This window comes from Neophocaena asiaeorientalis, unplaced genomic scaffold (assembly GCF_003031525.2).
Source record: "Neophocaena asiaeorientalis asiaeorientalis breed wild unplaced genomic scaffold, Neophocaena_asiaeorientalis_V1.1 scaffold155, whole genome shotgun sequence".
Lineage (NCBI taxonomy): Eukaryota > Metazoa > Chordata > Mammalia > Artiodactyla > Phocoenidae > Neophocaena > Neophocaena asiaeorientalis.
The window spans coordinates 7,069,439-7,096,189 of NW_020173040.1; the positions used below are offsets into that span (position 1 = coordinate 7,069,439).

General features: G+C 44.0%; 1 protein-coding gene across 1 annotated transcript in view; it reads right to left on the reverse strand.

Annotated features, from left to right (window-relative positions):
* Positions 1 to 26,751, reverse strand: part of ADAMTSL3 (ADAMTS like 3) — a 358,752-nt gene that overhangs the window by 54,208 nt on the left and 277,793 nt on the right. The window contains 4 exon segments of the mRNA XM_024742722.1: positions 2,790 to 3,861; positions 14,678 to 14,831; positions 25,266 to 25,445; positions 25,558 to 25,750. Coding sequence (XP_024598490.1) covers positions 2,790 to 3,861; positions 14,678 to 14,831; positions 25,266 to 25,445; positions 25,558 to 25,750 — 1,599 coding nt within the window.

Below are 26,751 nucleotides of genomic sequence, written 5' to 3' on the forward strand. Positions count from 1 at the left end.
TATGCCCCCAACTGTTTCTCAAATGGGTGTGAAGTCAGAATGATCCTTGTTACTTGACCAGCTGGGAACTAAATTATCCTTTGAAAATTAAAAAAAAAACCCACAACCTATCACAACAGATTGAATGTGGAAGCATTTAGGTGAATCCAGCAAGAGATTCTGTTTTCCAACGACCTCATCAGAAAAGTATTAACCCCTACCCTGCCAAACTCATGGGGCTGGTGTGAGTTCAAATGCGGTACCACATCTCCTAGATATGGAAGATTCTGATTTACAGTTCCTACACAATGTAAGATTACTATAAGTATGCTTTTTTAACGGCCTTATGTTGATTTTATTTTTAAATGTTAAGTGACCTGCAAAGAGAGAGTCTGTACATGCTTAAATTCAATCTTAACGGTATCCAGTCTTGTATCACAGCTATGTGATAACGATTGGGACAGTACGATTTCATTCTGAGAATTCCCATGCACATGTGAAAACCATACCCTGACTTTTTTTTTTCATTTAAAAATTCCTTTAGGGGCTTCCCTGGTGGCGCAGTGGTTGAGAGTCCCCCTGCCGATGCAGGGGACACGAGTTCGCGCCCCGGTCCAGGAAGGTCCCACATGCCGTGGAGCGGCTGGGCCCGTGAGCCATGGCCGCTAAGCCTGCACATCCGGAGCCTGTGCTCCGCAACGGGAGAGGCCACAACAGTGAGAGGCCCGTGTACCAGGAAAAAAAAAAAAAAAATCCTTTAATTGACAGGTGATTGTATAGAATACATAGAGTAGCAATGCATTTTAGAGTATATAATGTAAGTAGAAGTAAAATGTATGATAAAAAATAGCACATGAGAGAGGGGAAAAGGAAGTATAATACTATAAAGATTTTTTGTTTTGAGACACGTTTTATAAATTGAACTGTAATTATCAGGCAATAAAATTCACTAACTTTAAGTGTACAATTTGACTTCTGACACATGTATACATTCGTGTAGCCACCACCACAAGCAAGATATATAACATTTCTATAACCTCAAAAAGTTCCCTTTGCTCCCTTGCAGCCAAGTCCCCTCCCCCAAAACCTTAGGACTATGACAACCGTTGACCTTCTTTCTATCACTGTAATTTTGTCTTTGCTACAAGTTTATAGAAATGGAATTATTATAAAGTATGTAGTCTTTTATGCTTGGTTTCTTTCACTTAACATAATGGTTTTGATATTCATACATATTGATGTATATATATCCGTAGCTCCTTCCTTATCTATGATGAGCATTTGCCATTTTATGAACATACCGTAATTTGTTTACAAAGCCATCAGGTGATGGACATTTGGCCTATTTCCAGTTTGGGGCTATTATGAATAAGGCTGTTAGAAACATTCAAGTATGCATTTATTTGATATGCTGCTTTCCATCCTTTTACTCTTAACCTATCTGTGTTTTTACATTTGAAGCGCACTTCTTGTTGACAACCTATATTTTAGTTGTTGCTTTGTTATCCTCTGACAATCTCTGGCTTTTAGTTAGAGCTTTTGGATTATTTATATTTAATGTATGATCTTATACTTTACATAATATATACATAAATAGAAGAACACCTTGACAAACTATCAAAAGTTATTCAACAATCCACAAAATAACCAAACAGAACTTCTAAAAATTATGTCTGTGGTCACTGAAATGGAAAACTAAGTGGGTGGGCTAATATCCACTTAGTTTTTTACAATGCTGAAGAGACAAGTAGCAAACTAGAAAGTAAAAGAGGCAATATGAAAGAGAGGTTGAAACACAGGGAAGATTGAGACAGAGAAATTCTCACATACATTTATTTGATATTCTAGAAAGAAAGAAGAAAAAGCTATATTCAAAAAGAAAATGGGGGGCTTCCCTGGTGGCGCAGTGGTTGAGAGTCCTCCTGGCGATGCAGGGGACACGGGTTCGTGCCCCGGTCCAGGAGGATCCCACATGCCGCGGAGCGGCTGGGCCCGTGAGCCATGGCCGCTGAGGCTGCGCTCCGCAGCGAGAGAGGCCACAACAGTGAGAGGCCCGCGTACCGCCAAAAAAAAAAAAAGAAAATGGGCTGAGAATTTTCCAGAACTGATAAAATATATGTATCCTCAGTACAGAAAGTGCAACAAATTTCAAGCAAGATAAATAAAACAAGACACTCACGTAGACTTACCATCATAAAACTGCAGAGCACCAAAGATAAGAATAAATTTTGAAAGATAAACAGAGAAAAAGAACGTATTACCTACCAATGAATGATAATTACACTGACAACACACTTTTCAACAACAAAAATGGAAGCCAGAAAACAATCTTATCTATAATAGGCTGAGGAGAAAGTAACTGTTCTCCTTGAACTGGTAGCCACTTAGCCCTCCACTTTAAAATGATGGTCAAGTAAAGACTACTTTGATTTTCTTTCTTTTCATTTTTTATACTCCAATATATCTTTACTGGAGTATAACTGCTTCACAATGCTGTGTTAGTTTCTGTGGTACACCAAAGTGAATCAGCCATATGCACACACATGTCCCCATATCCCCTCCCACCCTCCCTATCCCACCCCTCTAGATGGTTGCAAAGCACTGAGCTGATCTCCCTGTGCTATGCTGCTGCTTCCCACTAGCTAACCATTTTACATTCCATACCCTAACATTTTTGAGTTTCTCTCCTAAAGAATCCTGTTGGAAACACATTCTTAGGAGAAGGGATTTGAAAATATTTTCAAGAAAGCTGGAAGCAGAACCATTAAGATGGTATTACAGAGGAAACACCGTATTCTTGTTTTACTTACTTTTCGGAGGGTCGTAACAATGCTCCATCCTTGGTCCACGTATATGTGGCCTCACCGGGGGTAACAAGCTCACACAGTAGATTGATGACCTCCGTCCTTCTTGTAATGTAGACTGTATTTCCAATCCTTGAATGTACTGTTTTATTAAAAGAAATCGAGGTGGGCTGGCTTTGCCTCAAGAGAACAGGTCCCTTTGGCTTGAATGTCAGCTTGCCTGAGTTTTTCGAATTGGAGCTTTGGGGCACACTTCCCGTTTCCCCCCTTAGGTGAGCCGTGGGAGGCGCCTCTCCCAGGATGCCCCGCCACTGCATGTGTGCAGACTGCGCCTTCGCTAACTCGGCCACCAGCTGATATATCACCTGGGACGCAAGGTCATCACTGACCTCTCCGGTCTCCATGAGCTGACTCATGTTCCTTATCAGTTCATCAAACTGGGCGGTATCCATGCTGTAGGCTCCCTGTTTAACTGCGGATTCAAACTGCTTTTTCTCAAACTCCCAGGAGTTGGCGTTTCCTGCAGAATGGCTGCAGTGGCCCAACAGAGCTCGTAAGAGAGGCTGGTGATGAATTTGGCCATCGTCCAAATAAAGCTCATTTTTGTTACTCCACTTCTGCCTCATCTTATGCCATGTGGCTCCCAAATTATTGGCTTCATTGTGGTCCATCCCAGGATATTCCCTTGTGTGCCCTCTGAGGGCTGGGGGTGCAATGAGCCGGTTGTCAGTGCCAATGAGTTTGAGCACCACTGTCTCTTGGGCAGAGCCTGCAATACACCGGTACATGCCGATGTCGGGGGCTGCAAGGCTGTGGATTTTTAGTGAGCCTGACTTGGTGATGCCGAGTCGTTTGGAGTTCTGCAGACAATGGCCATCCTTCTCCCACTGGATCAGAGATTTCTGGAATCGTCGCACTGGGCATTTAATAATCACAGATGTGTTGGGCAGCAAATAGGCTCTGCTCCCGACGGTCAGGTTAAGGCGCTTCTCTTCCCTTGTCTGAATGTAGACTCTCTGGACACCAAGGATCTGAGGACCCTGCTTGCCAAGGTTGGTCTTCATCTCTGGTTGCATTTCTGTAGGAAAAAAAAAAGAAAGAAAAGAAAACACAAACATCTCAATGATGAAAACTTTTTGACTGTAATCTTCCAAGGCTGGCACAAGTCAACAAATTCTTTTTTCCTCTTTTAAAACATTTGAGAACTAAAACGTAAGTAATGATATATATATTATACATCCTTAGATGGGGGTAAATTTCACAATTATCTGGTACTTGAGCAGCAAAGAATGCACGTTTGAATGAATTGCATGGAAGCATGTAAATTATTTTACAAAGCTCTGGTTTGGGGAGGCATGAGGTTAAGTGGTTAAATGTTTCCATCAGTAAGGGGATGTCTGATATGTGGGGCCTCCACCACCTAGGGGAGGAGGCCCCTGAGAATCTAGTATGGCTTGGCCAGGGGTACCCCAAATCTGAGGGAGGCAGTGATTGGGGAGATGAGTGAATGCGTTTGAAGGATCTGAAAAGGAGGATGAAGCCGGCCAACTGCAGCATATAACCCAAGCGGGTCAGTTCAACTAGCTTGGGGGCCTAAAGAAGCAAGTGATCAAAGAAAAGGTAGGACAGGCACTTGGAAGCCAGATGAATCTGAGTTTGGATCTTAGCGCCATTTGCACAAGTCATTTAACCTCTCTGAGCCTCAGTTTTCTCACTCATAAATGTGGGTAATGTTAGCACCTTCGTCAGAGGAATGTGACAGGTTAGAGCGTTTATATCAAGTGCACTTAAAAGCTCTCATATATGACTAATGTCAGCGGACAAAGGCAGGTCCAGCCAGCAAACAACAGGGCAAGCCGAGACGGATCAAGGGTCAGCTGACTCTTGCTTGTTCCTGGGCACTGGCTGCAGTTAATGGGCTAAGGCCAAAGAGGACACTCCTCAGATCCCATCCCCCAAGAGCCGTGGCTCTGTCCACCTGTGGGAAGGAAGGCCTCAATGCGTCCTAGGGTGATTCTGAAGTGAGTAGGGGGGCTTGATGCAGGTGGGAGACTGATTCCTCTTTGAAGATGTACTTAGGTCCATGGGCAGATGGTGGAGCGTGGGCTAGAGGGCCTGGAAGGAGGAAGTGACAGAAGAGAGACTGGATCCATGGAAATGGCACTGTGGAATTCAGGTCATGAGACGGGGTAGGGGGGAGGGTGGGAATCAGAACCTTGGAGGACCCCGGTTACGGCTCCTCCTGGTTGTAGCACTGGCAGGGATACGCTGGGAGGAGAACCAGATTAAGACTCTGCTTAGACGGACTTCTCAGGCCCTGGGCGCGAACTAGAGTGTGTTCACCAGTACCCTGGTTTGCCAGAATAACTCCTGGACTCCTCTCGGGTGGTTCATGATCCCTTTAGAGTCTGCCTGCCTGCTGGGGTGTGGTGGTGCCCGTAAGTTCAGAAAAGCAACAGGGTTGGGTGCATAACAACAGGGTTGTGGTAGAGAATGTTCTAAGTGAGGGACAGGCATAATGAGTTTGCATGCAAATCCCACAGAGATGCAATTAATAGGCCAGGCCCCTTGTCCACGGTTCTGCCCGCGAATGCTCCCCTCGGCTCATCTCTAAGTGGAGCGGGGTGGCCTGTCACGTATACACCTTTCCCTAGTGGGACGCAGACCCTTCACAGAGGGTGTCAAGCTCCCCTCAGCCAGTTAAGGCATACAGGTTTTCTTTCGGTTGGCAATATAGAGTTTTGGACTTACCGCTGTTCAACAATGATCAAAAGCAGGAGGATTCCTGGTAAACTGACGGTTCATCTATTATTATAGGCAGAGATGCTATGCCAAATACTTAACAATCTGCATGGTGAGGGTGCAGTCAACCAGAGCAGATGGCAGCTGTAGCACTGGACCAGGTCTTTGCAGTGTTCCCTCTCCCAACATTGTTACACTATGAGGAGGTCAGACGGCTCCTGGCAGGAGGGTCCCAGCAGCTGGGAGACAGTCGTGGGGTTCAGGCAGAGGCTACTTACTAACCATTTGGGAAGTATGTCCCTACTTTAACAACCAGTCACAACTCTGGTGTGTAGCGTTTCAATATCAACTCTGACTAGGCAGTGGCTCTCAAACTTTGCTGCACATTCAAAACACCTGTTATTATTGTTTTTTAATCTCAGTACCCTGGGTCCCACCTCCAGAAATTCTGACTTATGGGGAACAGCCTGGGCATCAGACTTTTTAAAAGCTCCCCAGGTGACTGAAATGGGCAGCAAAGGTCAAGAACCACTGCCCCGGAGCGTCCCATTGCATTAACTCAAAGGCAATCTGAGGGGACGCTACTGGTGGAGAGAGAAGGGAAAATCAGAAAGAGCATCTGTGTCTTCTGTGTGAACCCTGCCGAAGCCTTTACACCTTGTGATGTCTTCTGTAAGGAGGAGGCAGGAGGATTTCTCTGTGGTCTCACCATCAGGAGCTCTTATACTTTCCTCTGAGTAATTAGTCCATTTCCTGCCCGATAAACACTGAACCGTGTAATCGACCAGGTTGCCTTTTCCAAGATAGTTATGTTATCAAGTTTAGAGCTTAATTTGTGCCCACACGTAACAGAAGTGCAAAATTCAAGACATAATCCTATATTAGCCTTGTTTGTTTTCCTTTTTTATTACTCACTGGTTTCTAATTTTACTTATCTGGTTGCATTTTATGACTACTTGTCACAATGCACGGTATGTACGTATGTCTACACACATACATATCCATGATATCTACATATATGTGTTTATATGCACCTATAAAGATCTCTTTTTATTATCATTTAAAAGGATTCAGTTGAACACCCTGTCTGGTCATTAATCCCTCAGTGGCGGACAATGGGAAAGATAAATGTGCACGTGGATGGCTTTGCAACCTGTTCTTCAAAATCAGAGTTTAAGCTGGGTCAAAGTCAGACTTTTGAACTCATGCAACTGAGAGAGAGGTGTGGAGACAGACTCTGAGGGCTGCTACAGATGAGGCCATAGCTTGAACGTTCCTGCTCTTACTGGGAAGGTGCAGAAGCCCACATGGGGAATGCAGCACAGGCCTGGCTCGATGCTTCAGGCTGGAGATGATCTGAGGCTGGTATAAGCCCACACAGCATCCTGTGTGGAGATGGGTTCTAATTGCCATGGAGATGGTTTCTAATTACCACGGAGAAGGGTTCTAATTACATTCAGGTCCACTGGTAGCCAGATGTCCCTCAGCTGAGCTTGGGGCTTAAAGCAGATGGGACCTGACTCCTTCCAAAGCAGGCTGGGGAGTCTGCAGGTGACAGGCAGTGTTCAGCCTTGGTAAAGGCCCTGCCCATGGCTGGGTGAGCCATGAGCAGCTCAGCCGCTCCCTCTGGCTGCATGCCCATCTGCTGGAAGGCAGGCCCTGTGGCCCCAGCTCCATTCCCAACCAGGCCTGTTTAGCAATTCCTCACGCTGGGTATGCAGCAGTTCAGTTCGCATGTATGCCTGGGGAGGGGTCTGGGATCAGGCTCTGCCATGTCCCACGGCGTGGGCCACTTCCTCTCTTGGGACGCCTGTGAGTTCCTCTGGAGCAGTGCCTGGAGCGTGGCCTCATCAGACACAGTTCTTGGGCAAGAAACTGGTCTGGTTTTGGGTGACTGCCTCCTTCTGCATCTGGATATGCCCCCAAACTGCCACACTGGACGAGCCTGATGAGACGGAGAGTGGCCAGGCAGCGATGGCATCCTCCTGGAGGGCCTGCGGCCAGTGCGAGGGTACCAACCCATTCCTCCACTCTCCCACTGTGCTGGATATGAGAAATGCCACATCTTTTGGCGTTTCTAGAAAACGAAGAGATCTTTCTTCTGGAGGTCCTCCTTCTGGCCTCAGTGTCAGCCTGCCCTACCCAGTAAAGGCCAGCCCTGGTGCCCGAGGCCGTTTATCGCAATTGCCTGCTCGTGTCCAGCCCTAATTCCAGTTGTGTCCCTGCCACGACGCTAAGTCTTGGCGCCATGCCAGGTTTCTGCCCCAAGCCATCTGTGCTGGATGTTTCCACTTGGTCTCACCATCACTTGACTCCTGCCACTCCCGAATGGGCTTTGGCTGCAAAGCAGCCTCTAAGCCTTCCTATTACCCTGTGGAACCCAGGCCCCTCAGAACCCAGCCCTGGATGGGGCTGCTTGGTTGGTGCTGGCCTGCATTGCTTCCACTGGCATGGAGGATCTCATAAGCCCCTCTGGAGCTCTATCAAGAACCCGGGCAGCATTTTTTCAGATTCTCTTTAGGGTAGAAACACAGGCAGCTGAGAGGAGGCTACAAGGGATGCTATAGGCGGGACTGGTTAAATGGGCTGTGAAGTCCCATGAAGATTACACAGTAAGTGTCTCATCAGGCTGAAGGAATGGCTTCCACACTTGGTTCTCATGCACTTTTCAACCGAGGGTAGATGAGCTTCTGCTCACAGCACCGCACTAAAAGCTCTCAGGGAAAGGCCACCAATGGTCCCCTAGTGACAAATACAATGTCCCTTCAGTATTCGTACTTGACCCTTCTAGGACACATGGCGCCCGTAATCACTCAGTTCATGGAGAAGTCTCGCCTCCCTGCCATTTCTTTCAACCCTCCTTCTGGTCCTTTCCCACCACTGTTCGTTGCCAGCATGCTGCTGGCTGTCGCTACCACCCCTCAGGTGTCAGTGCTTGGCCACTTCCTCCCTTTCTCTTCTTGCTCTAAACTTTTCTTTGGATGATCTTGTAGTTGTAACTAACAACTCTAGGTTGATGCCTCCCAAGTTGATCTGTCTAACCTAGACCTTTCTCTAGAGCACAAGATCTAATAGTCCACTGCTGACTGGAAATCTCTTCCTGCTACTTCAAGTTTAAAATATTGTAACCTAAACACTTTATCTCTGCCTCCCTAACCCATCCCAACAGTCCTCCTCTTCCTATATGCCCTAAGTTAATGGCTTCATCTTCTACCAACCTCCTCCAGGCAGATTCTAGAGGCATCTCGATTTTTCCCTGTCCACTGGCATGCTGGCCCTTCCTCTCACAGACTCACAGGTCGGTGAGACTGTTACTATCCATTCCCAACTCTGCATTCAATGATGCCACGTCGGCAGCCAGAAACCAACCATGACGGGAGCATCTACACCACGGAAATCAGCAAAGGTAACAAATGACAGCAACCTCTCCCTCCTCGCCACCCACCTTGCCCCAGAGCTGCTTGTTAAACACTGACAAGCACACCACTGTCCTTTTCGCTCCCAACTCTAGCCAGCCATCAGGTACTTAGATGGGACATCTGAAGCACTGTTAGAATGTGGCCTCACTGCTTCTCTCCTCACACTCTCTCACCTAGAGATCGTCATATCCCCTTGACTAGACTCCCTGCCTGCACTCTCATATTTTTCCAATATATCCATATATGAAGCACTATTGACAATAGCCAGGACACGGAAGCAACCTAAACGTCCATCAACAGAGGAATGGATAAGGAAGATGTGGTACATATATACGATGGGATATTACTCAGCCATAAAAGGAATGAAATTGTGCCAGTTGCAGAGACGTGGATGGACCTAGAGACTGTCATACAGAGTGCAGTAAGTCAGAAAGAGAAAAACAAATATCGTATAATATCGCTTATATGTGGAATCTAGACAAATGATACAGACGAACTTATTTGCAAAGCAGAGACACAGATGCAGAGAACAAACATGTGGATACCAGTGGGGGAAGGGAGGCTGTGATGAATTGAGAAACAGGGACTGACACATATACACTACTATGTATAAAACAGATATAATAAGAACCTGCTGTATAGCACAGGGAACTATACTCAGTGCTCTGTGGTGACCTAAATGGGAAGGAAATCCAAAAAAGAGGGGATATATGTATACGTATAGCTGATTCACTTTGCTGTACAGTAGAAACGAACACAACATTGTAAAGCAACTATACTCCAATAAAAATTAATGTAAAAAATATATCTAGACAGCTGTCTGAGTAAATAAACCAAAATAAAATCTGACTATGTCACTTCCTTCTTTGATAAAATCTAAACTCCTCATTATGGGGCTCAAGATGCTCTACAGCTCACCTCTCAAGCTTTCCCTTTCACCATAACCCACCTTCAACCTCAGTTCTAATCCTATGGAATTGCCTGCAGTTTCCCCAAACATACCACTCCATTTGTCATACCCCACTTTTGCCGACACTGTTCTCTTTTCCCAGATTCTCCTGTGTCCCGTGTGGATCTGATGAATGGACACAGCTTTCAGAATTCTGCTCAAAGCTTCCTCCTTTTTGAAACTCTTCCTCACATCCCCCAGCTGCAGTGAGCACTTCTGCATCCTTTTATGATATCATTGGCACTTTATTCTCCTTATTTGTTTATATATGTCTCTCTCCTACTAGACTCTGAGTTCTTAGAGACAAGAGAAGGGATCCTTTTCATTTTGTATCATAACATCTAAAACACAGTAGCACTTGATGAATGAGTCCTGAAAGAATTAATAAGGAAATGCTATCCCCTGACACTGAAAACAATATATGCCCAGGCAGAGAGATCATCTCTGTCCTTGGGGAACAGCATAGTGTCTGGTACATGTAAACAGGAGTAAACAGTAAGTAAGAGTAAACAGTAAGAGAAAACTCTTACTGTTTATTGAATGAATAACAAATGAATGACTGAGCAAAAGATAAAATAAATGTCTGCTGTTGGATGCTGCAGGAGGTGACACAAGCCCAAGAGGGGTGCTGGCGAGGTAGCCCTGTGCCTGTCTGGGTTTCCAAGGGCTACAGCTATGTCAGGCAGGCAGGGGTGGGTGCTACTGGAATCTGAGAAGGCATAGAGGAAGAGTAGAAGCGCTCTATAATGAGAGCTGAAGAGGCAGACGGTGGGCTGGTACAAGGAGGAAGACCAAGAGCTGGAGAGAAGCGAGTGGGTTTGAGATAACCTGGGAAGGGGATGAGGCATATGTTTCTTGACATTTTCATCATACAGTACGTGCCCGGGTGCCTCCCTTCCCTCAAAAAAAAAATTTTTTTTGGCCGCACCGTGTGGCATGTGGGATCTTAGTTTTCCGAGCCGGGATCAAACCTGCGCCCCCTGCAGTGGAAGCGTGGTCTTACCACCGGACCACCAGGGAAGTCCTCCAACTATTTTGATGTCAGTACTTGGGTGAAAAATAAGAATTCTTTAAAACCAGGAGCCATAATTGAAAAAAGTCTAAACTCAAACACTATATTCCTATTATCTTTTGTTTTCTTTAGATGCCTGATTGGAAGCCAAGACAGGTAGGCTTTTAACAGCAATCTGAGGATGATCCAAGCCTGACATATTTGAAAAGTATGTCTTTGGGTACAACTCATTATAAGTGCTTTGGAGGCCTACACTGAAAAACTGTCCAGAGCTACTATCTAGCTACCCCATATAAATTTATACCCTAGTAAGCCAGAAGACACAACACTAGTTACTCTGTTACATTTTATCCTATCTTAAAGCTATAATAGGAATTAAAGTGGTAACGACATTAAAAATAACTAATACTTTTGAGCCTATAGTATGTGTCCAGCACTGTTTCTAAGCACTTTCTAGGCATTAATTCTCAAAACAATTCTATGAGGTAGGTACAACTACTATTCTCATTTTATAGATAAAAAACTGAGACTCACAGAGATTAAATAACCTGCCCAATGTCACATGATGAGATCCTGATAGAAATGAGATTTGAACTCAAGTTGGCTTAACCACATTGTCATATTACTTTTCAGAGATTAAGTGCAACTGAGAAAGATTACTGGGAAAGGTAGGGTTTGTACTGGTCCTTCAAGAATGGGAAGAATGTCAGTTGCTAGATATGGCGGAGGGAAGAATTTAAGCAAGGGGTAAAAGCTGGAGGTGGGAGAATGCAGGGAAGGTCTGGGGAGAAGCAGGCAGGGGGACTGTATGGTGCACCACCGGCCTCTAGGGGGAGCTCAAGACATCTTGCCCCCCCTCTCCCCGCCCTCCATCCCACTGCACATTAAAAGGGTCAAAACGGGGAGCAAGAAGATTCTCTCCTCCATAGAGGATGGGTTTTACTTAAACTCAAGGCACTGATTAGGACACATTTCTAGAAGTGGAGCCTTGACAGGGAATAAAGATCACAGCGTATCTGGGCTTGATCTTTCTTGTCTTCACACCTCTTCCATAACTGAGGGATTATGCCTATAAAGAAGACCATACTTTTCCAGTCTGGTGAGCAAAGGGGGTGGATGTGACATGAAGGAGAGAGGACAGTCAGAATAGAGGGATAAAAGATGAGTTTATCCACAGAGAGATGGGAACTTGGGGCCAGTAGAGTGGTTATGAAATAGCTGCTATGATGAATTTCTTGGGAATTCTTAGGAATAGGAAAAACACCCACACATTATTGCCCAGGTAAATCAGATAGCGTGAATATGAAGTATGTCTAATAAGGATGGTGGTAGTATTTTCTTCAGCGATCCCAGTAGCTCAGGTCAGGGAACTAAAAAACAAGCAAATAAAAATCACCTAAAAGGTGGTGTCATCCTAATTGCTTTGAGACATGACATTATGGATTCTTTTAAAGGAGATTTCATAAAGTACCTAAGCCTGCGTGTGATCTGCAGTGGTAGGTCAGAAAGTATGTATGAAAAGAGATGTTCAGTTTATATCTAGAAAGATGGAATTCTGCTTGAATTGACATGGTGAAATGCACTGATTTTGTACACTGTTAAAAATATTATGTATGTATGCACATTTGTTAAATACGCACACAAACCGATCTTTGTATCATGTTTGTTCTTTGCGTTATTTTGGTTAAAATATAAAAGAGGTTGCTTAGGTTTTAAAATCATGTGGATGTGATAAATGACCATGCTTTATTATCTGAAACAGTCAACTCTGTGAAATAGGAGCCCTACTCAGCTGTTATCTGATCTGTGATACAAGATAAAATCATTAGTTCCTTTACATCCCCTTGTTCTCTCAACTTATCCTGTGTGTTATCATTTATATACATGGTTGTAATTAAAGTTAAAAATGATGACATTGTAAAAAAAGATCACCTAAAAGGTAACCCACCAGGGTTGAAGGTGAGCAGGGTGATGGAGGTAGTGGGTTAAGGAAGGGCATAGTGATCTGACTCTAGAATTGGTTAAGTGAGTGATAAGGAAATGCCAGCCAAGAGGAGTGGTTTCTAGTGCAAGAGCAGGAAGTTTGGGGACAACAGGGAAGGAAGAACCAGAGGGCACAGTGAAGCATTAACTAAACAAGCAGGGGCCAGGTGGGGAACGGTAGAAGAGCAGGAAGCTATTTAAGTACCAAGAAATGAGGAAGTCTAGGGTGTCACCCTGCCAAGGGGATGGCTGTCAGTGAAACTGACCATGTTGGGAAATTGGGATATCAGGGTGTGAGAAAGTCAACCGCATGGATGCTGGCTGTCCTACGTGTTGGCAGATGTTGGAGAGAAAGAATGGACCTGGTGGTGGTGTGTCCTGGTGAAAGGCAGAAAGGATGCTGGAGGTCAGCACACGATGCATTTGAAGGTGGGATGAGGGTGGTGTACGTGCTAAGTGTGTGATGACAGAGGGAGAATGGTGCAGAGGCAGGAGGGGTAGGGAGAATGGGTCTGTGCCAAGCTCATCCCATTGGCTCTGATACGGTGGTGGGGGGAAGAGGATGCCATAGGAGCGTGCAGAGGGAGAAGCCAAATTTATGCAAGCCAGGGCCATCGATCCAAGGGGATGGCATCAGGCCAGGCTACAGCTGAAGTGGAGGCCCAGCTCGGGGTGACTTGGCTGTGCTGGGAGAATGCATTCCTGTCTCTTGTCTGCTTCCATGACCTACATGTTGGCAAGCTAGAGAATGAGACAGGGTCAAGGGGAAATATGACTGTCTTTTTTTCCTGCTTTTTTTTCCTCCCTAAAACTTATCCTTTTACTCTGCTTTCTACCGTATGCCGTAACAATTTACAATTTCATCTTCTACCATATTGCATGCCCTGATAACCACGATGTATTCCCACATGTTATTCTGTTATTATTTTAGAGGAAGCTGCCAGAATTTAATCTCACTCTCCTCTAAGACAGTTTACGGTCCAGCCACGTTGCTAGGCAACCACCCACAATTAATAAAAATCAGACAGGTAAGCAGCTTGAAGCATGACACTGAGCCACACGCCACAGACATCCTTGAATTCCAGGATACGATAAAACTTGGGGATCTCGAATCTTTGGAATCTCAAGATTTTGAAAACTTGTTCTCAAAGAGTTCCCGGGGAAAAAGAAAGAATGTTGTCTATGAATCACCACAGAGAGGTGGCTAAGAGCGTGGGCTCAGGAATCAGACAGATTTGTGGTCAAAGAGGCCAAGAGGCCCAAATGGCAGCTACAGATCCTTGGTCAAATCTCGGACCTTCTCTACGTCTTGGATGCCTCATCTCTCAATGGGGATAATACCTGGCTCACAATGTTGCTGGGGACTAAATAAGACAGTGCAATAATGCCTGCAAGGAACTCCACAGAGTAAGTGCTCAATAAACGCCATGAATGCTATGACATTTTTTAAAGTTACTATCATTTTTCTTACTTGGTAAGTTTCTTCAGGAAAGTTTCTGGTAAACTTAGTATATATACATACATATACGTACATACATATATGTACGTATATGTATGTATATACACAGGATGCATTTGTTAAGCGGATGGATATTTCTTCAAACTGACTTTTCTTAGAGCTGTATCTTGGTCTTCAATATTATACCATTTGCCGCTTATAACAATCCTGAATTCTGCTTGATTTGCTTTACCTACAGATTAGAAACGTGTTGCTCTATAGAAGATGAAGCCACACGGGGAGAGGAACAGAATCGGCATATCTGGTGAAGCGTGGACTTTCCATACTTACTCCTGCACACAGGCATTCGGCAAGATCTCGCAAGAGGGGGCCCAGGAAGATGCCTGCACACGGTCTCACTGAGGGGGACACGCCGGCCTTTGGCCGTCAGCCTTTGGCATACCTGCTGTCTCCGCTGGGTTCCAACACCACAACTGACAGAACACTGTAATGAGAATTGGGCGACAGAGTCAAACGGAGTGTGAGCAGACACATCCCCTGCAGCAACAGCAACGTCTCCTACAGTGAAACAGGAGGGGTGTTACGTATGGGTGCACCAATAAGTAAGCATTTCCTAGGCTTGGACATCTTTTAGGAGATGGAGATTTTCCCTCACCCCACCACTCCCCATCACTCCCCTCCCCTCCCCTCTGCCTTTTCTTTTCTCTCTCCCCTTCTTCCCTCCCTTCCTTCCCTTCCTCCTTACTTTCTTCTTTCTTTCTTTCTGAGATAGTAACTAATTTCTAGTGATTTATTATCGTGCGGTTTTATGGTCTTGTAATTGATGTCTAATTTATTTTTTAGATGTCTAATCTATTTTATTTTTTAGCTATTTATTAATATAGTAGGATGACTTTGCTTTTTAAAAACTGACATAATATAGACAATAATATGGTATTAACTTTGTATGGTGACTAGAATTATCGTGGTGATCTTTTCATAATGTACACAAACATTGAATCACCATGTTGCACACCTGAAACGAATATATTATATGCCAATTATAGTTCACTAAAAAAAAATTAAAATTAAAAAATGACATACACCCATGATCAAGAATTCAAGGAGTAGAAAAGTATAAAAGGAAAGTTTTTGTTTTAAAAAACACCCAAACTGCTCTACGTAAAAGAACATTAATATTTGATAATCACTGTGTCTATAACATTGATATTTGGTAGTCATAATTACATGTGTACATGCAATTTTAATTTAAAATTTTACTGCAATTTTATTAGGTATATTAGAAAAAAATAAACTAAAATAAGATTAAAAGAGTTGCTGAATGGCAGATTTTTTTCCACTATTAAGTGATTAATTCCCAAAAGAACTCTCCGAAGTTAAGAAAGAAGATGAAAGAAACCAACAAGAGGTTTGGGTAGTTATTTTTACTGACATATTTTGACTTAACGAGAGTATCTGGTAAGCACATTTACATTTCCTCTCACCCATCTTTCCTGTGCAACATTCAATTTGTTTTTGTTAAATTATTTAGCTAACGTCAAGATTTTCTGATATTTACGTTCTGTTCTGAGATGCAATTGCTGGTTGATTACTCTTAATTCTGTAAATGAATTTACGATCCAGCTTCCATCTTTTTTCACCAGCATCTGTGCCTTCCTGGATTTTTTATCTTTAGTCATCTTGATGCTTCATCATGGCCCTGCAAGGTTTTCGAGACGGGCTTATGGGTATGTGTGCTCTGACTGCCTCTCTTGCCTTTCCACATGAAGAACAAACAGGATGAAGAGAAAACACCTGGGTCACACTTCCTTTCCTTTTGAACTGTGCAGACACTGCTTCACTGTCTTCTTGCATCTAATGCTACTGTGAAGGTGGAGGAGGCCAAGCAGGGAATTTTTGTTGTTTATTTGTTTGCCTTTTATGCTCAGAGGCCTTTGGCTCCTTTCTTTACCAATGAAGTTCAGCACCTAAGCAGGCTATGTCTTAGTGGGTCATACTTTAGTGGCACGTGGTATACCATTATGACTTGCAAATTAAAGCTTTTATTAAAGGAAACTAATTCCCCTTATCTCTGAATATTTTTCTGTTCCATTCGTTTTGTTCTTCTCACAAATACCAATCACACTTATGTCTAATCTCCTCTCTGCCTTTCCATATCCATCATTGCCTCTAAAAACCAATTTTACATCTTACTCTTTTTCATATCATTTTACATGAGTTATTCCAGCTTGTATACCATAGCTCTCTGTTTCCAGTCGTTTTAATTACTTTTTGTTGCTTGTAAAGTAACTTTTACGTCTGCTGTCTAAAGTTCTTCTTTTCACTTTTTTTCCCTGACTATTCCAAGTTGTCTTTTCATCTCCTTCTGTTGACTCATAATCTCTTTCTGAACTCAAACCTCATTTTAAAGCCACTTTCCCCCCAGACATCATGACTATAATTTCCTTGGGAATATGGAGCCTGTTTTTCAGAACTTTTCTCTGGGTAATACCTTTGTGATACTATGCTGTTCCTATGACTCTTGCTTCCTGTTCCTTTCCCCACACCTTAACTTCTTTCTTCCCCTTCAATTTTTTTCCCCCAGTTTTGATGCATAGTTTTTATGCTGGAGCTTTTTTTTTTTTTACATCTTTATTGGCGTATAATTGCTTTACAATGGTGTGTTAGTTTCTGCTTTATAACAAAGTGAATCAGTTATACATATACATACGTTCCCATAGCTCCTCCCTCTTGCCGGAGCTTTTTAAACGCAGCTGGCTGTTTGGGAATACCACGGGTTTGGGGAACGAGCTAGGGTATTTCTGTAAATTGGCTGTCTTCAACAGTCTGTCACCAAATTTTTATTTCCTTTGCCCATATATCTCTTCAGATGTTGGCATTGGAAGGGTCGGTGTGACTCAGGGAACAGCCTCTTAAGTAACTTGTTCACTGTGTAATCATCCAGTGATTGCTGCCCTCCTTCCTCCACATCACTCCATTTCTGCAGCCTTCCTTGGCTGGGAGGCCTAAACATGTGGCTTCTCCTGCAGCTCCATCTCCCCCACGGCTCTGCAGGGACAATCACAGTGTTTTCAGGGGCAGCGCATGGTCCCCCATCTAGTGTCTGCAATCAAAGAACCGTTGAGTAGGCCTTTCAGGACCATCACACTTACTCCTAGGGAAATCTATATCCTGCTCGTGCCTGAGGAAATCTTTGTCATCCCTCAGCCTTCCCTCCCTCATTTTGGTACAGATTTTACGGTCTTTGGCAGGTGTATCTCATAATTGATAGTTTGGGTTTGTGGCCATTTCATTGTTCATTAAAGACAGGATGTTCCTGCTCTTTCATCCTCTTTGTGGGTATTTTGTTGGGTTTCACAGAAGGGGAATGGAATTTTTTTAAATGCCTTTATTGTCCTCTTTAACAGAAAGCCCTAATTATTAATAGTTTTTCAGGGCTTCCCTGGTGGCGCAGTGGTTGAGAGTCCGCCTGCCGATGCAGGGGACACGGGTTCGTACCCCGGTCTGGGAAGATCCCACATGCCGAGGAGGGGCTGGGCCCGTGAGCCATGGCCGCTGAGCCTGCGTGTCCGGAGCCTGTGCTCCGCAACGGGAGAGGCCACAGCAGTGAGAGGCCCGTGTACCGCAAAAAAAAAAAAAAATAATAATAATAATAGTTTTTCAGTACAGAGGGAAGCTTTTTGTAAGCTTTTGAACAAATAATTAAAAATTACCATTTAGCAACTTATGATGTATTTTTTTAACACATCAAATCATCATCTAGGAGTTTTCCACAGAATATAAAAACAGTAGTTACATAATTGCCAATCACCACTCATAAGCCATTTCTCCCCATTATGAATGGGAAGACCATTTGTAAACCCCTCTTCTGGATGGAGGTCTCACTTGACCTTGTATCTGCTAAGTTCAAGGTTAGCGTGCCATTAGAGAAGGTTCACAGCTGAGACAGCAGAGAGGACAGAACCAGTGCCATTAATTATGACTCACGAAACAGCAACTTTATGCCAAAGCTTCTATGATTTATTCCATAGAAATATGGTAGATTCCTCTGGAAGAGCTCATGGGAACAACATACCCTGAGTTCTTGTAACTTTGGAACTATTTGCCTGCGACCTCCAAACTTGAAGATCAGTTGGGCAGGACAGAAAATCCTTGGTTCACATTTCCTCTTTTAGTACATTAAAGATGTTGCTCCATTGTTTTCTACTGTGAAGTGGTATTGCTGCGAAGTCTGACGCTAACCTGATTTTCTTTCCCTAGTAAGTGACTTGGTCCTTTTGCCTAGAAACACTAACACATTATTCTTTAATCTTTAACATCCAGTGTCTTTAGTAGAGTATGTCTTGATATTGACCATTCTGGGTCAATTTTCCCAGGTATATGGTGTTCCCTTTCAGTGTGGTGCTTGGAATCTTTTATTTATAGTTTTGTTCTGTTACATTGTTTCGGTTTTCTTTTCTCAGGACTCTAATCGGGTCTCATCCTTTAGACCAAACTCTAAAGCTGCATTTTCTACAACACTTTCCTGGGACTCAGGCAGACTCAGATGTTTCCCCTCAATTTTCACTTATTTCTGTAGACGGGACAACTTTATTGGACTTTATATACAATTTTTTTCATCGGTCTGCCTCATTCAACTGTGAGCTCATTGAAGACTGTATTCTTGATTGTCTCAGATTCCTGGTACCTGGAGTAATCAATCATAGCAGTGCTCAGTAAATGACTGTGAAGATGCTGAGCTGTGGCAATAGGCATACTCATTTAGAAGAAGATTCTACAAGTCTATTTATTTCAGTCAACAAATAAGAGCATTTCTATCCTAAGTACCTGATTTATCAATAAGCTGAAACTGTCTTGTTGATAAGATTGTGTGTGTGTGTGTGTGTGTGAATATCCCTTTCATGCAGTTGTGTGCTAGTAAATGTTTCACAACAGGTTCATGGAAAAGAGGGCCCTGATTGTAACATTTGCCAATTTCTGTGGTGTAAATATTCCCATCAGGGCTGATTTCAAGCTGTCGTCCAAATGTCATTGAATACAAGGTAGGAAGAGATCACAATTGGTTCTCGAAAGCTAGTATGAACTGGCTCCAACACATTACTGCCTTGCTGAGTCATAATTAATAAATCTATTGAAAACTGGAAAGCCATATTTGGAAATCCATGTGTCCTGGACATATCTTGAGCTGTACTTTGTAAAATGTCTCATGTATAGAGATCTTTCCCTTTTTACTTAGCATATGGACATATTTCAAGAATTGAAGAGTTGGCAGGTATAGGTAACTGAATACAGGAGGCAAAGTCAGAGATGATCAGAAGTGTTGGAAAGATGCTGGTGCACTGACGGGGACAGGAAGTAGGTGGCGGAGCTGGCTGGGAATGAAGAGGGTGTCCCTTTGCTTTCCCATAATGAGGATACATCCTACTTGGGGAGCTAAGGACAGGTACTGAAGAGAAAGTCAGAAACTGCTCCTGGAGACAGAGAGTCACCTACAGAAGTCAGAGAAGAAGTCCCACCACAGAATCATCGATGGAGGAAAAATGCAGTGATAAAAATCAAAGGGTCAAATACTGAGCTTTTTGGAGATTTGGAAGAAGGCAAACCAATAGAAAAGATGCAGTCGGGTAAGTAGGAAAAATAAATAACACCAAGAAACGCCCTGAAGGAGAATGATGAAAGTGGACAAAATGGCCAAATGCTCCATCAAAGCAGAGAGAACAAAGAATGAGGAGAGGCTACTGGATTTCAGTCAAAGGAATAGGGTCACAAAACCGTCCACAAGGGATTGAAGAAATCCACCTTTAGGGAAGACTGCCCCATATAAGTGTCGATGCTCCTTTTTTTTTTTTTCAAATTTATTTATTTATGTAATTTATTTATTTTTGGCTACGTTGGGTCTTTGTTGCTGTGCGTGGGCTTTCTCTAGTTGTGGCGAGCAGGGGCTACTCTTCGTTGCAATGCACGGGCTTCTCATTGTGGTGGCTTCTCCTTTTGTGGAGCACGGGCTCCAGGCGTGTGGGCTTCAGCAATTGTGGCACACAGGCTCGGTAGTTGTGGCTCGCAGGCCCTAGTGCGCAGGCTCAGTAGTTGTGGCACACGGGTTTAGCTGCCTTGCGGCATGTGGGATCTTCCCGGACTAGGGCTCGAACCTGTGTCCCCTGCATTGGCAGGCAGATTCTCTACCACTGCGCCACCAGGGAAGCCAATGCTCCTTTTTGATAACTAGAAAAGCAGTGTAAGAATTGAAGGTTCCTTTCTGCCTAAAACTGGGTTCAGATCTAAGGAAATCAAGGAAAAGGAATGAGCCAATGAATGAACAAAGCCCAAACATGTCATGAATAGAGCTCGTGTCGGGGAGAGAGGAGTATTCCAGATGCAGCCTAAGAGGCCTGGCTCGGCGAAAAGCAGAAATTCTGGTGTGGCTTTTCAGTCTTTCTGGGTTCAGGGGTAGTGGCCAGTTCCAAAGTGGAAGGGCCTCATCCAGAACCACAAGATTGATGGCTGCCCTGGAATGAGCCATCCCATGCCAGAGGGACGAGCCTGGCAAAAAGCTTTAGGGATGGTGGCAATTTGGCATCAGAGTCTCTGCCAAAACAAAGCAACTCAGAAATGAGAGAAAATTTCAACCATCAAGAGAAAAGCTGAATTCCGTAGGAAACACAAACTGCTGGGCGACACGTGGGCCTAACTGGACCCAAGTCTGAACGCTGGCTCTGCTTTCCTGTGCACGTGGGCACACCTGCTCCTCCTCCCACATGCAGGTGTCCTGGAGATGTGGCCTTGGCTAGGAGCAGGAAGATGTCCTGACTGTGCTTGGGCTGACCTCTTGGAGTGTGTACAAGCTTGCTCTCGCCTTGGTGAATGGTCGCCTAGGAAACTGATCTGCCTCAGGTCCAGCCCAGCTCACGTGGCTAAACTCTTCTGTCTCCTCCTCTTTCTTCCAGCAAAATCTCTTCCAGTGAATGATTTTCCTGTCCTCTGTTAGCTGGCCTGAGCTTTACTACAGCTCACTACTTCAACACCATTTTGCATTTCCCCTGTCTTTGCAAACGCTCTTGAGGAAGAGGATTTACCTGCTCAGAGGTCTATAGGGCCCAAGGACCTGTCAGCAATCTCATGGCCGCTGGCCTCAAGGATGCTATAGGCCAGATGAGAAGACCACGTGGATGCTCAGGAAGTAGCTCCCCATTAAAACGCAATAAAAAAGAAAACCTGGGGTCATTATGAGTTAAAGCTGGGAAATGCTGTATGATTTTAGGGAGTGGAAGACTTCACAGAGGAGGGAAGCTTAGAGCTGGGCCCAGGATTTGAGGGTAACAAGAGCAAAGACACAAGGCAAGCCTGAGTAAACATGGTAAAGGGTGTTCATTCAGTGAAACATACCCAGCAACTACAAATTCCGTTATTCACAGAGGGAATGGACAGGAGAGGAAAGCAAGGATGTCAGCCCCAGGCTCTCCTCTAAAAGGCCAGTGAGAAGAGTTTGTTTAGGAGGTAGGATGGAACTGTGAAGGCCTCTTTTCTCTCAGAGGAAATAAGAAAAGAGGTGAGGAGGGTGTGGTATTTTAGAGCACGGCAGGGGTTCTAGATGCTCCTGGGCTGCATCCGCTCACGCCTTGTCTTTCCCTTTTCCTGCCTCTTCCTCTTGGGTTATGGTAGCACTTGCTCAGAGAAGTTATTTCCCAGAGCCATCCCTACTTTGGACACACTGAAGGGCTAAGCAGCCCTCCCAAGGATGAGGGGCAGGTGGAGAAATGCTTCTCAAAAGGTAATGTGCCTGACAGCACCTGGGGACCTTGTTCAAATGCAGGTTCTCATTCCTCAGGTCAGGGTGGGACTTGAGAGCATCATCTCTCACAAGTTCCCAGCTTCTAAAAAGATGCCCATTTGGCTGGTCCCGGTGTCACACTGAGTGCAGTAAGGTGACCAAGCATTCACGATGCCAAGAGTTCTCTCCACAAATGCGTGGCTATCCCCTCCCTGAAGTTCTGCCCCTAACCTTATGGAGACAGTAACCGGAAGCATTTAATGAGGGTTTGGGGAAACATTTAGGTAGACCCTCAGTGACCTGGACGAGGACCATGTCTTGTGGCTTGTCAGTTAAGATAGTTTATACATACTAGCACTTAATTGAGCTAGACAGTTAAAACAGGAAAAATATAAAACTGTAGAACATGCAGATAAAAGTACTGTCAATCCAACCTATGCTAGAAGGATGCTCAGGGGGATGGGAAGGGTCCACTCGGTTAGGTGTTTCCATACCTAATATCTCATGTTATCCTCAGAACAACCACTGTGTTAAAAGAAGGGAAAATGGAGGCTCACACAGGTTAAGGATATGGAACGAGGTCACCTGCAGGCATTAAAGCTTGTAGGTTCCATCATGGGTCTGTTTGGCTCAAAAGCTCCTGTTCTTGCATGAGAGACATGAGTGTACACAGTTTATACTAAACTTGGGTCACACAAACGCAGGTTTGAATCCCAGCTCTACCCTTGGGAAGGCGACTTCAGTCTGAATGTACCTCTGTTTTCTCATCTACAGAAATGGATACATCAGCTCCCAGGGCCGTCGTTAGGATGAGATGGGAGTGGTATCATACAATAGGTTGCAACCATACCATCACTGAATTTAGGACTCAGGAAAGTTCATAAATGTCAGTTACTGTCCTTTCTTATTTCTTGAGATTATTTCTAAGGTTAGACTGCCCCTCTGATCCCAGAAGATACACGTTTGGGGCAGCGACTGGAGATTAGAGGACCCTCATTACAGACCTCAACTACCTGCTTCAGAACCTTTGCTAAAACCTCAGCCTATAGACAGTAAAGATGCAGCAACACTGGAAGAAAGAGCTGGAATAAGAATAAAGGGGGCTGCTGCCAAAGAGGGAAAAGACTTTTTCTTCCCTCTTTGTTTCCTGGTGCGCGAAGAGAGGGGATTAAGAGCGCTGCTTAAAGGAGCTCCAGAGATGGTCGCGAGCCGCGGCTAAAAGCGCGGACCCTAGAGACGTGCATGAGACGCTAAGGCTGCTGCTGCCGCCACCAAGAAGCCTGTGTGCGAGCACAGGTCACTATCCACACCACCCTTCCGGGGAGCCTGTGCAGCCCGCCACTGCCAGGGTCCCGGGATCCAGGAACAACTCCTCTGGGAGAACGCACGGCGCGCTTCAGGCTGGTGCAACGTCACGCCGGTCTCTGCTGCCGCAGGCCCGCCCCGCACTCCGTGCCCCTCCCTCCCGCCGCCCTGAGTGAGCCAGAGCCCCCGAATAATTATTTTTTATTTTAATAACTTTATTTTATTTTACTTTATCTTCTTTCTTTCTTTCCTTTTTTCCTTTCTTCCCTCCTTCCTCCCTACCTCCCTCACTCACTCCTTTCTTTCTTTTTCTTTCTTTCTTTCTTTCATTCTTCCTTTCTTTCTACTTCTACCAATTCTTTCTTTCTACATTTTCTCCCTTTTATTCTGAGCTGTGTGGATGAAAGGCTCTTGGTGCTGCAACAAACACTCCCATTTACATTGCAACAAAAAGAATAAAATGTCTAGGAATAAACCTACCTAAGGAGACAAAAGACCTGTATGCAGAAAATTATAAGACACTGATGAAAGAAATTAAAGATGATACAAATAGATGGAGAGATATACCATGTTCTTGGATTGGAAGAATCAACATTGTGAAAATGACTCTACTACCCAAAGCAATCTATAGATTCAATGCAATCCCTATCAAACTACCACTGGCATTTTTCACAGAACTAGAACAAAAAATTTCACAATTTGTATGGAAACACAAAAGACCCCGAATAGCCAAAGCAATCTTGAGAACCAAAAACGGAGCTGGAGCAATCAGGTTTCCGGACTTCAGACTATATTACAAATCTACAGTAATCAAGACAGTATGGTACTGGCACAAGAACAGTAAGATAGATCAATGGAACAGGATAGAAAGCCCAGAGAGACACAAGAGGGAAGAGATGTGGGAATATATGTATATGTATAACTGATTCACTTTGTTATGAAGCAGAAACTAACACACCATTGTAAAGCAATTCTACTCCAATAAAGATGTAAAAAAAAAAGAATAAAGGGGGCTGGAAGATGAGTCCCATCAGTTCAAGGAAAGCCCTGCGAGGTATTCTGGGGAACTGAAAGTTGATTTTTCCAAGCTGTAGGAGGTGACTTGATGGACGCAGTGATGGGAATACTTTGAGGTGTTAGATGGTGTGGAGATGAGAGAGTGGTACAGAGGCCGGGGATCTGGTAGGCAGTGTAATATCTAAGAGAGAACCCTCGGGATAAGGTTAAAAGGCGTGGGTTCTGCTCCTACCTTGCAGCTTATTTCAGCTGTTTGGGTTTAATTTTCCCCACGTGAAAAATGAGGCATTGCTACTAGACTCTAATAAGTCCTGGCAGCACTAAAATGATAGTTTGGAATTCTGCTTATTGCAATTCACGTGAACTTGAGAGGGTAAATGGTAAAATCAGCAATGGTATCAACGGAATGCCAAGGAAGTAAAGGTGTGAAAAATTTTCAGAAAGTTGAAATGTCAGGGTTTAATAAATAATTCTATATAAGGAGACCTAAGGCAGAGAAGAACCAAACTGATTTTGAGTTAATCCTGGGATACAATGACTTTGGTTCTTCCAAAAGAAAGAAGTAATGGGATTTGGTTTAGGAGAAACGTATTGAGTACAGTTTAAGTAATATTGAGTAAAAACTGAAAACGGATCATTATGTGTAGGTCTGGACCAGGGCACTTACACAACCCAGACAGTGAGTAAGTGCCTCCTGAAATTTTGCACCCTAGACATTCCACTCACCTCAAACTAGCCCCAGCTCTCATCTCAGGGAGGAAATAGCGAAAGGCTGAAAAAAGGGAGGCGCAGAAAAGAAGGGACTGTAAAGTTTGCAATGGCCCTTACCTTTGACCAGTCTCCCACGGTTAGATGCGGAGGACAGTCTGTTCTGGCACAGGACTTATGAGAAGATGCCTTGGGTCCTTGACACAATTCATCTGAGAGACTCAGAAAGCTGCCATCCGTTAACAGCTGCTGACAGGTGACCCTGCGATTCTGAGTTCCCCCACCACAGGTCCTGGAACACTGAGAAGACAGAAGGAGGTGAGTCAACGGGCTTGGCCCTCTTCAACTTAGTGCAATGCAGGGCTCTTACAATCATCGGCCTGGCGGCCGTGGAGTCATCAGTCTACCATACCTGCTGCCATTCTTCAATATGCCAGCTAGGAGGGCAATCAAACTGATTGCATGCTTGTAAGGCATGGGGCTTCTCATCTTGGCATTCCTCAGGAGGGGAGGGGGATTCCCCAGGGTGCAGGCAGTACACTTCTCGGGTCTGGATTCCAACGCCACAGGTAGCTGAGCAGGGTCCCCAAGAGCCCGTGTGCCACCTGTACCAAAAAAAAAGTGGGCAACATTAAGTGTCCAATGGACTCTGTGCAACAACCAGAGCATGGACAAGTTCCTCTCTGGACTTCCAGACTCCACGCGCCACATCCAGCTCCTGGAGTCACAGCATCAACATATGCAATTCAAGTCCAGAAATACAATGTTTCCAGGCAAGAAGTGTCAGGAAAGGGTTTAAAGATTTTACCTATGTTGGGAAAGTCCAGAGTACATTTCTCTCCATCCTAACCTACCACCCTACATACAGCAATAATAAAATCTTAGTTTTGTTTTGAATAGAGCCCCAAGGCAAGGATGAATTATATAGGTGCCAAAAGAATTTTAAATGCTTAAAAGCACACTTCAGGAAATTTTCAGGGCACCTGGATTCATTCTTTAGAATATCCCTAAGAAAATTCTTTTATGTTAGGATAATATATATATATGTATATGAAATGTGATTCCTTTCCAATAAGATCTTGGAAAAATCAGGTTTTCTCATGAAACATCTGTAAAAATTAAAACCCAGGGCAGCTGCTCATGACACATATTTCCAAGTTGCCTTCAAAAAAGATTCTCTCAATTCACACTCTCACCAAAAGCAAGTGAGACGGCCTGGTTTCTTACAGCCACACCAACACTGGACAATATCATTTTAAAAAGTCTCTGCCTGTCTGATGGGTAAAAACTTGTATACAATGATTATTTTAATTTGTGGATATTTAATTCTTAGTAATCATGAATTTTTAACTAGTTACTGTAAAGATATATCATGAGGAAAAACTTTTTAAATGCTTAAAATGTACATTAATAAAAAAATACTTGCTCCAGGGTAGTTTGTAACAGCAAAAAAATAATTAATTAATTAATTAAATTTTACAAAGTGGAAGGAGGCCATCTAAACATTTAATAATAAAGGGCAAAATAAATAATTGTCTATTCATAAAGCACCATGCTAGCAGCCATTGAAAGTAAAGTAGATATATAGTTACTGACATGGAAATAC